The sequence below is a fragment of the Gossypium raimondii genome, chromosome 8 (genome assembly GCF_025698545.1).
Source record: "Gossypium raimondii isolate GPD5lz chromosome 8, ASM2569854v1, whole genome shotgun sequence".
NCBI classification, from domain to species: Eukaryota; Viridiplantae; Streptophyta; class Magnoliopsida; order Malvales; family Malvaceae; genus Gossypium; species Gossypium raimondii.
The window spans coordinates 12320884-12337979 of NC_068572.1; the positions used below are offsets into that span (position 1 = coordinate 12320884).

A 17096-nucleotide genomic window follows, 5' to 3' on the forward strand; every position below is an offset into this window, starting at 1 on the left:
ACACATATTAGAAGAGAAAGGGAAAGACAATTGTTTGGAAGTATGAAAGCGTAATTTGCTTCACAACTTGCGGCGGCGATCCGTTTGTAGAGCATGAGTAAATAATGAGAAGTCACCCATGATTACAAAGTAAAAAAAAAAAAAAAAAAAGAGTATAAAACTCGCGATTCAATGAATATTTAAACACTACTTAAAAAGAAAAGACGGTGGAATGTAATTATTATAAAGTAGGCTTTCTCTTTTTACATGAAATCCTGTTTTAGATTCGTTTGCGGGAAAGAATGCTTCTAATCCAATTAATTAATGGTTGATTTTGCCCAAACAAATCAATAATACTTGAAGATTTTACTTTAATACAATAAACAAAGCGTGAAGAAACATTGCTTATAATACTAATTAGCTGATTACAGTATGACACTTTAAACGGTTAAATAAATTAAAAATTACATTAATCTAGTGGATGAGATTGATTGATGGGGTAGTATTCTTTAATTTTCTTGAGATTCTTTTATATATTGGGTGGGCCTTCAGAGGCTTTTAAAATAGAGAGGCGGTGAATTCACTGAAACTGTCTACCTCCCAAGACATTGAGAAGGTGTCATGTCTGGAAGCAACCCCAATTATTAGTGGAAAATAAATAATATAGAACAACCAAATGATCCAATGGATTTCAAGAGATGTGTTTCAAATGGGGGGAAGTGAATGAAGGGCAACTGTTTTTTTGAATTAGTAAAAATTTAAATGGAAGTAAAACGGGATGGGATAGAAGAAGAATGAATGGAATATACAATATTTACGATGGAGTGTCAAATAAGAAAATTTAATTAATTAGTAGCCCCTCTCAATTATTTAAGTAAATGGGAAATTGTAATTTTGGCCTCCATCTAAGCTTTTTGTGATCAAAACATAACGTGCTAACCGATGCATGACTATTCTTACAATAATGATGTAAACTGGATTTGTATGGCATTTTGAGGAACTCAATTTGGTTTGGAGTTGAAAGGGCCTTCAATTGAGAATGAATCTGAACTGCCTCGTTTTCTCATTTATTGTTCAAAGAATCTAAGTGCTTTTCAGTTTGGCAAACATGAATCATCACCCATATAAAGTCAAAAAAAGGTCCACATCACTAACCACAAATTTCACAATTTCCTACCTCCTCTAGATATCGAATGGCAACAGAGGTGTAGGTAGTGAGATCAAAGAGAGATTCATGACTGGACAGCTGCAAAATGTTTCAAGTGGGAATGATGCAGCACAAGTTGTAAAATATCAATTTATCTGTTGCATCCCCATTGGTTCTTTCAGCATGGATAAGGTAATTTCTCAAATGGATGATATCATTTGATTGAAGAAAATGTCCGCACCATTAAAACCATACACCGTCTCAGCCGTCCGATCCTTAAATCCCACACGCCATAAAATTTCACCCAATAAAGAATGAATTGCCAGGTGGCAGCAAAAAGGAGGACCATTACTTGCGTGTTGACGGCGTCTTTGTTTTCGTTTTTGTTTCCTCGCGCCTTCTCTCGCGTCTCCCTCTACTTTTTCTTGGCTATATAAACCCCAACCAGAGCCACTGTTAGAACCCATCTTCATAACATTTTCTAGAGAGAACGCGAGAGTTTCTTCTTCTTCTTCTTCGCTGCTGTAGAAAGTTTATTTGCTCTTCAACAATAAAAAAATAAAAAAAAGCTTTCCTACAGCAGCGCTCAAGTTTTTATCAATCCAGAGTTTGAATTTGAATTGAACAGATCAATATTAAGATAAGAGAAATGGCTCGCTCTCTCTCCAACGCTAAGCTTTTCTCTACTTTTGTCGTCGATGGAATCTCTAACGTTATCTCCAGGTATCCATTAGTTCTCTTTCATTTCCTTCCATGGCTCTGTTTATTTTATTTTTTACGTGTATATATAATGAAGTGACAAACGAATAAAGATTTGGTGATGTTTATTTTTGTTTAGACGAGGATATGCGGCGGCATCACAAGGAATTGTGTCGAGTGGAATAAGAGGAGGAGCGGGCAGGAGCGCTGCTACGGTGGCCAAGAAAACAGGGGAAGATATGTCTGGCGGAGCTAAAGAGAAGGTTTCGTGGGTTCCCGACCCGGTTACCGGATGCTACAGACCCGAGAACTGTCCCAATGAGATCGACGTGGCCGAGCTCAGATCCATGCTCTTGAAGAAGCACTAAATAAACAAGGGTGACCTGGTTGCTTGCTCCTCTGTCCTTTTGTCGACGAAATAGATTTTAAGATTTGATGATGTAATATTTATAATAAATAATAATACTTCACATTTTAATCAATTTTGTTGACTTGCTGATCCATATGTCTAAATATTATTACTTTATTAGTAATATCTAAAGCTTTCCAGGGAAAATAATACACCATGGCGTATAGGTAACAAGCACTGATAAAAATTGTGGATGAGCTCTTTTGTGTTTATCGCGGTTGCGGACATACCGAATGTTATTATGATCATCATGAGTATTGCGGTCGTGATTTTTTTTTAAATTCACATAATTTATTGTAAAACATAATAATTATAATTATAAAAAGTCACTTTTAATGATTTTTAGAGTATTTTATAATACTTATGAACTTTTATTAATATGATAATATAATTTTTACAATCATTAATTATTCTTATATTTATTTACTTAATTTTTAAGAATATTATATTAACTAATAACAAAGTAAAAAAATGAAATATTAAACATTCATCATATTTAATAAGTTTAACAACTTTGAAGATGGTGAAGATATCAAAACATTCTTTGCTGCAAAAGGAAAAAAAGAATAGATAAATGTATAAATTCTCATTAATTATTCCTATTTCCTACTACTTATTCTCACTCTCATTTTACTTTCATATATAGTTTAGCATGCTTCAATTCTTAATTATATTTTCATAAAAATATATTCCATTCATATGTCTATAGATGTATTTTAAATGTTTTAATATCATTAAAATTAAAACATTAATAAAAGTTTTCTTTAAAAAAAACCATACCTTACAAATAATGGTAATGATACAATTTAGTTTTCACCAATTAGTGGAATGATGAGGAGGATCAAATCCTTCACCTTCACTTTAAGAGCGTTCTTGACTTGATTCTCGTGACCTTTGTCCAAAAATATATATAAAAAAAGTAACATTTTCACCTTGATTTTGATATAATTGATATGAAGGATATATTTGAGGAGGAGGATACATGAGAGGTGGAAGTGGGTGATACATTGGTGGTGGAGGATGCATTTGAGGCTGATATGACACACCATAATTAGGAAATGACACACCATAATTAGGAAATGGTGGATAATAACCATATGGTTATGGATAACCATGTGAAGGTTGAAAAGAAGAAGGTTGTTCCGGTGGATAAAAACCTTGAGTGCTAGTAGATGAATCACTATACCCAAAATTACTAGAACTCGATCTCCTACCAGATGAAGAACTTATAGAAGTATGCTTCTTGCCTTTTCCTTTTGATGGAGCTCTAGGTTCACTTCTATCTCTCTTAGGTTTAGGAAACATATTTCCATCAATTTCTGATCTATTACGGAAATGTCTACTAGTGGTACCAATCCCATATTCTCCTCCATACAGACTAAAAGACCTAATTTCACCTCTATCACCATTATGTCCATCATTGTCATCAATTGGACTTAAACCACCACCATTGGGTCCATTGCCAATCTGACTTAGCGTTGCACTAGAACTTGAATGAGACCAATTTTGTTGTTAAGATTGATCAACATTCATTTCATCATCAGAGGTATCCACAAACAACACACCGATATTTTCACCATCTAACAATGGATTCTCTTTCTTTTGAAGCCATTCTGGTAGTGGATCAACATCTTCAAAGATATGATCAAGGTTGATAGGATTAAAACTAGAATTTATATCATCAATGCTCATTCTTTTTTATGCCTTATCTGAAGCCTCATATTATAGTAGGTAAACACTAGTTTCTCAAGTTTTTTATACTTCAACTTATTGTAACACCTCTAACATTTGTTGCCGGAACAGGGTTACGGAGCATTACCGAACTTTTCAGGTCAAATACGAATATTTCATAACATTTAATATAAATATAAAAAACCAATCATAAATCACTCATATTATCCCTTGTAAGGGCCCTCGAGACCCAAAATACGCATTAGAAGTAAATCGGGACTAAACTAGAAGTTTAGAGAATTTTTCTCAAAATTCTAAAATTTTCCCTAGATGCAGAGGACACATGTACGTGTGGCCAGGCCGTGTGGCTCGCATGGTCAAGAGACATGCCTGTGTCTTAGGCCGTGTGTGCATTCAATGTGACGCACACGGCTGTGTCCCAGCCCGTGTCTATACCCGTGTAACTCTCTGACTTGGGTCACACAGTCAAGTCACTTTCTTAGCATCATTTAACATTTTTGCTACGGTGGGTTTTTTCCCAATATCTTCAAGGCATAAATCTAAACAATGAGCTGCAAATGAGGTCTACTATAAATGTTTTCTTTTCAACATTAATTTTTTTTTCTAAAGGCTTTCATTGTTGCCTCATTATCAGTCATTATTTGGAAAATGTAACTTTCTTCAATTCTTTCTACAACTAAATCTAACAAATTGTAGTAGAATTAAACATCTTTACTATGAACACTCGAGTTATTCACAGATTTTAAAAAACAGTTCCTTTACTGCAATAAACAAGGAAATTAATGATGTGTATTTAATTCAATTTGTTGGTCCAACCATCACACATTAGAGTTGCACCAAATTTTTTCCAATGAGTTTTTTGTCCATTTACCCAGTCACGAACTCGTTGATACTCTAACTCCAAATACACATTTGAAACCTCATAAGGTATTGAGAGCTTTACACCTTGTCCAACTTCTGTTGACACTTGAATTAAGTTATACAACCATAGAGAACTTGCTAATTGAAAATGAAGTTGTTCATATATTAAAATTTAGATAACTTCACCTATCTTCCTGTGTAAAGTCTTTAAAAAAAACCACCGATCTTTGGTTGCTTTGAGCTTTTGCTTCTAGCCAATTCAGGTATAGCTCCTCTTAAGGTAAACTCAGACTGACTTGAGATGGATTTACTTGTTTTTTCTACATGATATTCTCCAGCTGATCCATGAGAAGATCGCCTTTATTCATAAATGTTACTCCAACCACTAGTACTTCGTCTAAATTCTTCCCTTCTATGCCACTCGTGTTGTGATTGGATACTTGCTCGAGTTGCTTGCCTTATAGAAGAAACCTCAACAATGAATTCCTCGTGTTTATCCCCCTCTCCTCGTAATTGGGATAATAAGTCATTTGTTCTCCTCTTTTTGTCTATTTTCTTTGTGTTGCTTTCTTTCAGTATATTCATCATACTTTCTCTAATAACACCTATTAATAAAATAAAAATAATTCACACTTTATATTATTATCAATTATGTATAATATTTATTTATAAATTTACAATAACATTTAAAAATAATAATAAAGTATCACATACCAGTAACATTAGGGCATGGTGCAACATTGTCGGTTTTATGAGCAACGTGCTCTTTAAATTGTGTTATTCCTCTTTTCACAACTTTACCACAAAGTTTACATACGACATTTCCTTTCGTATTTGAAACTGGAGTTCCAAAGTGTCAACCTATATCATTACTTGATGCACATTCCAATCCTTTAGTCGGGAACTCTTCACGTGGTGGCATGCTTTATTTTTATTTATATACAAGAAACATATAATTATATTTAGAAATATAATCAATTCGTTACTTATATTATCAACAATATAATAAAAAAAAGTAAACATCACTAACATTGAAAAATTAAATTTATTGTATAATCCATAAATTATTTTTAAAATAAACAACAGGAACCCACCATAACCCATTATTATTCGGTCATGCAAAACCCAAAAAATAAAAATTAAAACAAAAAGTTCCCCAAGTCCCCCAAGTCCCCCAAGACTCCAACCCACTTCCTTTTCTTCTATCGTGAGGCAGAGAGCCAAAAACAAAAGAGAAAAAAATTAGGGTTTAGGTTTTCTTTACTTTACAAGATCTGTCCCTTCTTTCTCAAATTTTTTCCAATTTCTTTAAACTTTGCCTAGGCTACCATTGATTCCTACCAAAATGCCTGAAAATGTAAAGATGATTTGCAAAGGTTTTGTAAAAAATTTCTCATCAATCTTTGCATGTTATAACAAAAAAAAAAAGAAGCAAGAATCAAGACAAAAAAATTTAGGTACTTACTTGAAAATTATGAATTTCTGAAAATGCAAGTGAGATTTTGTTTAGAAATTTTTGTGATTGTGTTGTGATTTTGTTTGGTTTGGAGTTTGGACAGTAAAATCTGAAAGTGAAAATTTTTCTATTTTTTGAAAAAATTTCTTATATTGATAAGTCAATAACCGGTTCATATTTTTCTATTGCTTTTGGACTGTTTTTTTTATGTTGATTTTGGACTGCTTTTTTTTTCTTATATTGAAAATTATCTAATTTTACAAGTGAAGAACATATTCCTTTTTGCCTTATTATATTTTTGTTGATCTTTTTAAAGGAGTTGGATTTTTTTTAAAAATTTTACTATAACGGAACAATAATGGGAATAGTGGCTCGTTATTGTCGTAATTGGTCGTTACCCATTAAATTGCAGCCACGATCTACCGCTATTGGTGTGATTCTACTTCACACCGCTATTTTCGGCAGTAGCAGTTTTGAACAGCGTTGCTACCACTATATAGTGGATCCTATTCCGCTACCCGACCACTATTTAAATCCCAAGTAATTTCTTTCACAACCTAATATTCTCTTTTCTCCTCACTTGCTATGGAGAACTACCATTGGTTGCGTTATAAGATTTTTAATTCAATATATCTAGGGAGCGCGGAGGATTTTAGTCATTATAAAAAGAAAATGGATTCTTGAAACTTGTTATATGTTAATATCTTGAAACCCGAACCCTAGAAAAGATTCGAACCTCTGACCCATTACCTGACCGTAAGGCAAAGCTATAGACTGTCGGACCCAGCTTGCAGGATTCCCGTGCGAGCTCATAAGGTAGGAACGCAAGAACAACTCGCAGAACTAGTTCGTGAGATAAAAGTACAGACCCAGCTCGTGAGGATCTAGGGAATGTGGCAGTCTCACTTCGTATATACCCAAGGAACTCGTAGGAAGTGCCACGTGCTTCATAAGCCATCCAAACACGTGTTCAGTGGGTACGAAACTCGCCTAGAGCGCAAGTCTTAGGAGTAGAAAGGAACGCATGCTCCGTAGACACGTGCCCAACAAGCTTGGAGTTCGTAGATAATGTCAATACTAGAGGCAATAGAGTCGAGATAAAATAATGAGACCCTATCATTAGCTGTAATAGTACAAGTAACGACATGTCTGATACTCATATCAATAAAAAACAAGTAAAATATTACTCAACAATTGGTACGGTGAGCGTAGAACTTACTTTCGATTATTAGATTTCTTTTGGTTTGGTAAAGTTTTCTTCGACATTCGAAGCAAATGGCTCGCCCAACTGAAATTTCCCTATTCAAGCCCCCACCAGAACAAGTCAGAGTATCGGCCTCTGGTGTCCAATACGAGGAGACAAACTTATTTGCTACATGGTTCACCAATAGGCCAGAAAACCTCGACAATGCGGTTCATCGAGGATCTTCCTCTTCCTTGGACCTGAACCTCTCTATAGGTCAGGGACTACCACCTCCATCCTCTCAATTAGGAGGCACTCCCGCAGTAATTTCTACCCTTCAAGAGCAAATGAAGTTCACAAGAGAGCAGATGACCGCTCAAGAAGCGCGATTTGTAGAACAACATACCTTCCAGCAAGAACTACTGAGACAAAATGAAGAGTTGCGAATAAATATGCACGTGAACAATTTTGGTTCATAGGATAACATAAATACACAAGATGAAGCCCCGAGCACACAACTGAAAGAATTACAAAACAAAATGGATGATCTATGCTGAGACGTACGGGCATTACATCTTGAGCCATAGGACATGGATTGGTTATTCTACTCCAACAATCTGTTGGCCCCAGAAACCACGACAGTAGGTTTACCATGCAATTTCAAGGTCTCAAAGGATATGTTCGAGGGAAGGAGGGTCCTATGGGCTCACCTAATACAATATAATAATTATATGAACGTGTTGTGGCTATCAGACGTAGCGAAGTGCAAATCATTCTTGACAACATTGAAGGGAAACGCCAAAGATTAGTACTTATCTCTCCCACAAGGTTTAGTCCGCAACTTCTCACAACTGGGGGTAGATGTTCTTGGATAGGTTCAGAGCCCACCAAGTGATCATGAACATACTCATGGGATTGATGTCAGTGAAAAAATGGGAAGGCGAATCCTTTCAAGACCACGTAAAAGGTTCCATACAGAGACCCTCAACACGAAAAACTTAGAGGACCAATGGGTGATAAATGTCTTTATCATGGGAGTAAAAAATGACCACGTGCAATACTCATTTATAGATAACAAACAACAAAGTATGAGAGACCTATACGAGCAGGCTCATAAGTTCGCAGAGACCGAGGAGATTGAAAATAGCGTCGCGAGCTACTTTTCAAACAGAAGATAAGTACCTCAGAAATAGAGGACCTCGCAATAGTTAGTGTCCAACAACCATTCATTGTGAGCTAGAACTAACAGGCCTCAAAGAAATCAAATCTAGAATGATGCATTCAGGAACCTTCAAAGGCTACAGCAAGAGTTGGCCCGAAAATATACCCCCAAGGAAGGTTTGAGGCCTGCACTCCTCTGAGCGCCACACGTACTTACATATTTAACTAGGTAAAGAATCTTGGCATCTTGCCTAAACTATCATCGGTAAGAAACATTGGTAGGAGAACAAATTCCAAGGACCAATGTACTTTCCACGATGATATGTGGCACAAAATCGAGGATTGCTTCTCACTGAAAGATGCCATAGAGGAGGCAGTCTAAAAATGATGACCTTCTGGAATTCGTCAATTAGAATGGTTCACAACAGGGCCACAACTCGAGAGGTGACCCCAAAGGCAAACAGAAAGTGCAAGACACTATCCATGTGATCGTGGGTATCGATGTCGACTAAGCATGCGAACATAAAAAGACGAGCACACATGAGAAGTGTGATTTCAGTTAGTGCTCAAAAAAGGCTGCGATGACAAGAAAAGTGGAATGTTGAATTTAGTAGCGAGAATGAAGATTTAGTCCATGACAAAGACAGAAATGACTCGATGGTAGTCTCGGTAGCGGTTGTCGACTTCGAGGTTAAAAAATACCGGTCAACAACGGGAGTGCGGTGGAGGTCTTATCCTGGGAAGCATACGGAAAAATGTAACTAAAAGAGAAATCGTTATCCAAAGCCAGCCCATTGTAAAGTTTTACGAACCATCCAATCGATGTAAAGAGCTCAATCACCCTGCCAGCCATTTTAGGGGACAGAGAGCACACAACCACAAAGTATGTCTAATTTTATGTAGTGGACCATCCGATGGCATACAACGCTATCTTTGGGAGACCAATAATGAGAATGACGAGGATGGTAGTGGTGACCTTCTGCAAGAAAATCAAGTTCCCGAAAAAGACTGGGGTCAATTTCCTATGATCTGATCAGTATAGAGCGAGGTAATGCCACATGCTATCTGTCAAGAAAGCAAGGGAACCCACAACTAGGGTGGCAAAGTTTGCAGGAGGCTGAGTTAACAAGCTAAGTTCTAGAGCTGGACAGTTTAGATTTAAGGTACGAACACAGAAACAAAAAGCCCAAAGCTGTGGAGCGTACCAAAATTCTGCGACTCTTTTGCAACAATAAAAAGAGAATGGCCAATATCTTGTGAGCATTAAAGGAGGATGATAAAAATCACGTTTATCAAGTGCTTAAGAAAAAACTCGGATGCCTTTGTCTGGTACACGGCGGATATGCCAAGTGTGGACCCACAGATAATTGTGCACAACTTGAATGTGCTCCCCGAAATAAGGCCGGTAAAGCAAAAAAGAAGGAAAGTCACACCGCAGGTGGTTGAGGTAGTATGGCAAGAGGTCTCCAAGTTACTGTCGATAGGGTTTATCAGGGAAGTGAAATATTCAGACTAGATCTCAAATGTAGTAATGGTAAAAAAGGTGAGTGGTAAGTGGAGGATGTGAATCGACTTTACAAACCTCAACAAGGTGTACCCTAAGGACAACTTTCCCTTACCTTCAACCGATCATCTAATTGATGCCTCTGCAGGCCACCGATTCATGAGTTTCATGGAAACTTTTTTGGGATATAATTAAATCTTGTTGGACCAGGACGACCAAGAAAAAACAACCTTCATCACTGAAGATGGTCTCTTTTGCTATTAGGTCATGTTGTTTGGTCTCAAGAACGCAGGCGTGACCTGCTAGAGGTTGGTGAATAGGATATTCAAAAATCAGATAGGTCGCGACCTAGAGGAATATGTGGACGAGATGCTTGTGAAAATTAAATCCATGGGGGAGTACGAACGAAGCCTATTAGAGGCATTCGTGGTATTCAGAGCTCATGGAATGAAGCTAGACCCAAAAAAGTATGCCTTTGGTGTGTGAGCTGGTATGTTCCTAGGTTTTATGATCTCGAAAATGGAAATAGAGGTCAATATAGAAAAGGTTTAAGCCATCATGGAAATGCCTCCCCCACGAACCATAAAAGAAATCCAACGCCTCATAGGTAAGGTTGTGGCGCTTAATAAGTTCATATTTAGAATGGCGGAAAATTTTTTTCCTTTCTTCAAGGCTCTAAGAACCTCCTTCTTGTGGACTGAAAAGTACCAAGCGGCCTTTAATAAATTGAAACAGTATCTCACTTCCCTTCCATTATGGAAGTCACCTCAAACATGAGAAATACTCTACCTCTACATGGCCACCTTGAAAGAGACAATCGCAGCGGTTTTGCTTAAATTGGAGAATGTCTATCAATTCCCCGTATACTATGTTAGTAAGGTACTCCAAAATAACGAGCTAAGGTACACCAAAATGGAAAATTTTATCTTAGCTTTGATTATTGCAGCTTGCAAATTATGACTACATTTCCAAGCCCAGCCAGTCGTCGTAGTTATTGACCAACCTATGAAAGAAGTGTTATCCAAAGTAGATACCTCGGGAAGAGTAACAAAATGGAGTATCGAGCTCACAGAATTTGGGGTAGACTTTTACCCTACGAACAACAATAAAATGACAGGTATTATCAGACTTCATAGTGGATTACTCATTTGAGAATGCTAAACACATAACAGGTAACACGGATTATAACCTGATGTATCGAATAGCAAAATACCTTGACGAGATTATGTGATGTTTGAACATTGCTGAAAGTTAGAAGTTTAGTCAGACATATTTTATGATGAGGCATAACATGCTAGTAACTCTTGAATTTTATGTGATGTATGAACGTCGATGAAAGTTAGTAGTTCAATCAGACATATTTTATGGTGAGGCATAACATGCTAGCAACTATTGAATTTTATGTGATGTATAAACATCAATGAAAGTTAGGAGTTTAATTAGATATATTTTATAATGAGGCATAACTTGTTAGCAACTCTTGAATTTTATAGTGAAGTATCATGTGTCTCATATTTTGTACTAAAAATCATTTTTCGTTTGAAAACCGTTGCTAGTAAATCTACCCCAAAAAGTATACATACAACTGACAACCCAAGGCGCACTCATAGTCGACTCCGATGGCAACGAATGGTAATATGGATTATTATTTGGGTTTCAAACATCGAATAACACCGCTGAATATGAGACATTAATCTCAAGATTGTAACTAGAATGACAGTTAAGAACAAGTGATCTAATCGTCCATACAGATTCCCAATTGGTAGCGAAGCAAATAAATGACGAATACGATGTAAAAGAAATAACACTGAAAAATATCATGTGATGGCAACCTAATTGCTTTCAGGATTCGACAAAGCCGAAGGTAAACAACTCCAAGAAAATGACAACACAAGCGCATATGACTTGTCAAAATTAGCATCCTCCATAACTATTAAACAAAAAGTAAAAATCTTGCTCGAGCATAGGAAAGCCCTGAGTTATGATACACCCCAAATACTCTATATAGCCCAAGAGGATACATGAATAATGCCCATAATCCGCACACTGCTGGGGGAATAAGAAAGCCTGGACAAAAAAGTGCTCTCAAAGCTACAATGTAAGGTCGCGAGATACACCCTACATAACAGTGTACTATATAAAAAAGGGTTTTCACACCCACTTTTGCAGTGCCTATCGACGTCTGAGGCCAAATACATTATGAGAAAGATACATGAAGGAATTTGTGGAGAACACTTAGGAGGTAGACTATTCGCGTAGAAAATCCATAGGCAATGACGCTACTAGCTTACCATGTAGGAAGATGTCCATTGGTTAGTTCACAAATACGAGTCTTGCCAAGGGAATGCCAAAATTTAAGGCAATCAATGGAGCCTCTCGAGATTATATTAGGTTCTTGGCCATTTGCAACTTGAGGAGTTGACATCCTTGGTCCGTTCCCTATAGCCACAGTACAAAAGAAGTTCATAGTAGTGGCAGTGGATTACTTCACCTAGTGGATCGAGGACGAAGCTTTGGCAACCATCATAGAAAGAAGGTAGAGTCTTTTCTATAAAAGCCGATTGTCTGTAGACTTGAGATACCTCACACAATTATTATGGATAACGAAACACATTTTTAAGGAAAATTCAAGCAGTTTTGCACAGACCTTCAAATAGCTCTAGCTCAAAGTTGGGTAAAAACGCTATAGACCAACAGGCAGGTAGAAGATATAAACAAAAAAATCTTGACAGCCCTCAAGAAAAAAATGGGTGAAGCTAAAGGGGCTTGGTTGAAAGAAATATTAGAATTTTACGGGCCTTACAAATTACACCTCACTCGGCGATGGGGGAAAGAACTTTTTTCTCTCGTCTATGTCGCAAAAGCTGTAATCCCTATAGAGATTGGTTTGAGGTCACACAGAGCACAACACTTAGAGGATGAAGCTAATCAAGGAGCCCTCTGGCTCAACCTCGATCTAATCGACGAACTCAGGGAGACAGCTGAAATTAGAAATGCAGCACGTACACAACAAGTGGCTCGCTACTATAACTCTAAAGGTAGGAACAAGCAGTTTCAAGTGGATGACCTTGTTTTAAGAAACACCGAAGCCAGCTTACCTACCTCCCAACAAGGAAAAATGGCTCCAAATTACGAAAGGCCATATAAAGTAACAAAAAAGATAGGTTATGGAGTATATAAACTTGCAAGAATGGAGGGCACGATTGTACTACAAACTTAGAATGTTTGAAACCTAAAAAAATACTATGTATTACTCTTTACCCTATGAATAAAAATCTTTTTCCAATAGCATTTCTGTCATACTAAGGTTCGCAGGCGAAAAGCCGCAGCCTCCAACACAGTTAGCGTGAGCAAAGCTCTCAGCTATCATACTAAGGCTCGTAGGTGAAGAGCCATAGCCTCCAACATAGTTAGCGAGAGCAAAGCTCCCAACTATTATACTATGGCTCGCAGGCGAAGAGTCGCAGCCTTCAATACAGTTAACGAGAGCAAAGCACCCAACTGCCACACTAAGGCTCGTAAGCGAAGAGTGTAGCCTCCAACATAGTTAGTTAGAGTAAAGCTCTCAGTTGCCACACTAAGGCTCGTAGGCGAAGAGCTACAGCCTCCAACACAGTTAGCGAGAGCAAAACTCACAATTGTTACACTAAGGCTCGCAGGTATAGAGCCGTAGCCTCCAACACAGTTAGCGAGAACAAAGTTCTCAACTGTCATACTAAGGCTCGCAGGCGAAGAGTCGCTGCCTCCAACACAGTTAGCGAGATCAAAACTCCTAGCTATCACACTAGGGCTCAGAGGTGACATACTAAACTTTGATGGCAAAGAGCCACAGCCTCCAACATAGTCACCAAGAACAAAGCTCCCAACTACCACATTAAGCTAGCAGGTGAAATATCGCGACCCTAAGCACAATTACCCACAGTTAAAATCTTACAGCCTTACAATCCTCTAAAATTTCCCCAATACAAAAAAAGTACGTAGAGTCACATTCCCAGCTTATTACTTTAGAAAATTTTCCCAAGTATAAAACAACTCACGGATCTACATTCGCAGCTCATTATTTTTGAAGATTTTACTTAAAGCCCATATAATTATATAATTATGTGACATGTATAACAAGCTCGCAAAAGATAGGTTTCATCAAAGTAAGCTCTCGTTTCATTAAAGAAAATACAAAGAGAAAAAAAATTACAACACATTTATAATACATTGTCTTCCCCACAAGCACATTGGACTCGACATTCTCATCTGTCTTATTCTTAAAATCCTCTAGGACCCAACACTGTTCTCTGAGCATGCTGTCCACTTGGTCATGACACTCCCGAATAATCTTGTCATTTTCGAATGTGTACTATTCTACAGCCCCATTCAACTCAGCCTGCAAAGCTTCTTTGCTCTCCCTTTCAACGATCAACTCCTGTTCTAACCCCTTAGCTTTAACCTCCATGATGGACAGACACTCCCAAAGATTCATGTTTTGCTTATTAATAATCTTATTCTCCTCAATTATCTTATCGCATTGCTCAAGAGCCCTTGCCAACTCCACTTTAATCTTAGCGAGCTCCTTTTAACAAGCTTCTTCATACTTCAATCCAACCATGTTGGCTTCAAACAATAAGAATTACAGATACGAGAAAAGACTCATCGCCGAGGGTGTTTCTGAGCTTAAGTCTCCACGCCATGAATATGAACACCCACTAACCCCAACAGGTGCTTCCTCAGTAACAGGTACAAGATAAAGGCCTTGAGAGACAGCTGGTGCAGTATTTTCGTCAACGGCGATCGATGAGCTCACAGAAGGAATAGATGGCGAGCTCACACGTGAAGAATTGTGAGGATTCAAAGTCCTAGGGACAGTGGGAATAGCACCAATAGGATCTGACCTTCTCTTACTTCACCGCTTCAACCCTTCGCTACCCTCTCTTTCTTATTCTAAGAGCTAATGCACATAGCCCCCACGATGGTCTTGCACTTTTTACACGCTCTGGTAGCTAGCGAATCAACATTCATAGCCTCGTTAAGCTCGAGAAAAATGCTATTAGTCCTACTTAAAGTATCGTTGGAGCCTTGATTAACCCTTGTACCAACAATAACCCTGTGATCAGTAGGAGCAGCTAAAAAATTAACCTGTTGGCTACCACATTCCACACGCAAAGACTCTAAAAAAGCAAACGGGCGTAGCCTATTCTCATAATAATAATAGAAAAAATTATCGGTTCCTCTGCATAACCCATCAATACTAGGCCTAACACATCACATGAGTACTAAGGCCACGTGCGCTACTCAGACAATGCACCAACAGAAATGACAACTTCCTCGCTGTCACCAAGTCTCCACATGCTAAGGCTATAACCCTTCAAACAGTACTGGAAGACATTCCTCGCCATGATCAATTCCTCCAAGAGCAACAAGAGCCCAACAGGAAGTCTTTAGAACTAAGCCACGACTTCGTATGAAGGGAGACTCTGCTGGAACGAGCACATATCTTGACTCAGCGAAGACCACCTTATTGGAAACCCAAAGTCCTTACCGAGTTTGCTGCAAACTCGAATATACTTCCCTCAATTTAGATGAAGGTTCGAGTAATGGTTTGCGATGATAGTCTTTACCCTTTTGCGATGAGAGAAATAGTAAAACCCCAACGAGTTCTCCCGATTATGGCTTTTTCAACTGATATAGATGCTAAAAAATTGTGATTAGGGGAACCTCGCCGCGTCAAGAGCAGTCAATGAAATATGGCATGACTATTTACCAGGTGAAGCTCGAGAGCTAACCAGGGGCAACTTTGTAGTCCTTAAGCATACTACAAAAGAAGGGATGCAACAGTAAGTGGAACCCAGCCTCAAGCACATGGAGAAGGAGCAAGAAATTGTCTTCAGTGGTCTTGCACAACCGATGCGGCCCTTCTGGAATGGAGAACTCGAATGCGAAATTGAGAAGTTTTTTCCCTCGGACGGCCAACATTCGTCGCAAATCCTTCGACTTGGTGGAACAAGGGTAGAGTTTATCAGTCACTAGAACCAGAGACGATCGTTCTCGCGGCGAATGGGGTTGAACTATCCGATTTTAGATACCCCTCATCTTCACCATAATTCAAGTAAAAGAAGAAAGCAGAAACTATAAAAGAAAAAGTAAGGTTTTTAGAAAATTACCTTTGTCATGATTGTAGAAAATACTAAAGATGAATGATTTAGGGTTCAGGGAGACACCCTTTTATAAAAGAATTAACTTATTTAATTTAATAGATATAGTTTCGTGATGATTGAAATTTTAAAATTTGAAAAATATAGAGACTATAAATGATCAAATTAAAATATAAATACTAAGTTCATAGCTTTCGTAAAATAGAAGGTCTAATAATAAAATTTAACTTTTAAAGACCATTAAAAAGTAAGCCAGGACACTTAAAAATATACTTTTTTGGAATCATCTCATTATAAGATCTGATCATTTATGTTTTTTTTACACAATGCCTAGAACTACCTATAGTCCCTCCCCAATTCATAAATAGAAGGATAATGCGCTTCAGCGTACTTAAACTCACGTCTTTCTATATAGATAATAATACTTATATAATCAAATTAAGATTTAATTAAGAAATAACGAGCTTCAAAAACATGTCACGTCTTGCTAATTGGACTATGGCATTATTGTCCAATACTTTTGTTAGGTTTTATTTATTTATATTTTATATTAATTTTACTTTATTTTGAAATTACTCAAACAGGGCGCTCATAATTTGCTTTATATGACAAACAAAAATAGAAGGTGAAAAAAATTTACCCAACATTAGGTTGCAATTTGGTTACTTATCGTAATAACTAAATTAGGATTTGATTAATTGAAAAGAAAAGAAAATAAATGTAATGGTATTTTTTACCAACAATGATGTGAACCAAAACAATGAGAAAATGGGATTTCTTAATGTGGAATAATAATTTAGATTGGGATGGCATTTTCGGTAAATTCAATGAATCATGTGGTTGGGCAGCCAATGGTTCACAT

General features: G+C 37.4%; 1 protein-coding gene across 1 annotated transcript; it reads left to right on the forward strand.

Moving 5' to 3' along the window:
* The first annotated feature begins 1582 nt into the window (after nucleotides 1–1582).
* LOC105790834 (protein SENESCENCE-ASSOCIATED GENE 21, mitochondrial) lies at nucleotides 1583–2307 on the forward strand. Its single transcript, XM_012618615.2, has 2 exons — nucleotides 1583–1849; nucleotides 1965–2307. The coding sequence occupies exons 1-2, from the start codon at nucleotides 1776–1778 to the stop codon at nucleotides 2191–2193; spliced, it is 303 nt and encodes a 100-aa protein (XP_012474069.1). The 5' UTR covers nucleotides 1583–1775; the 3' UTR covers nucleotides 2194–2307.
* Nucleotides 2308–17096: the final 14789 nt, after the last annotated feature.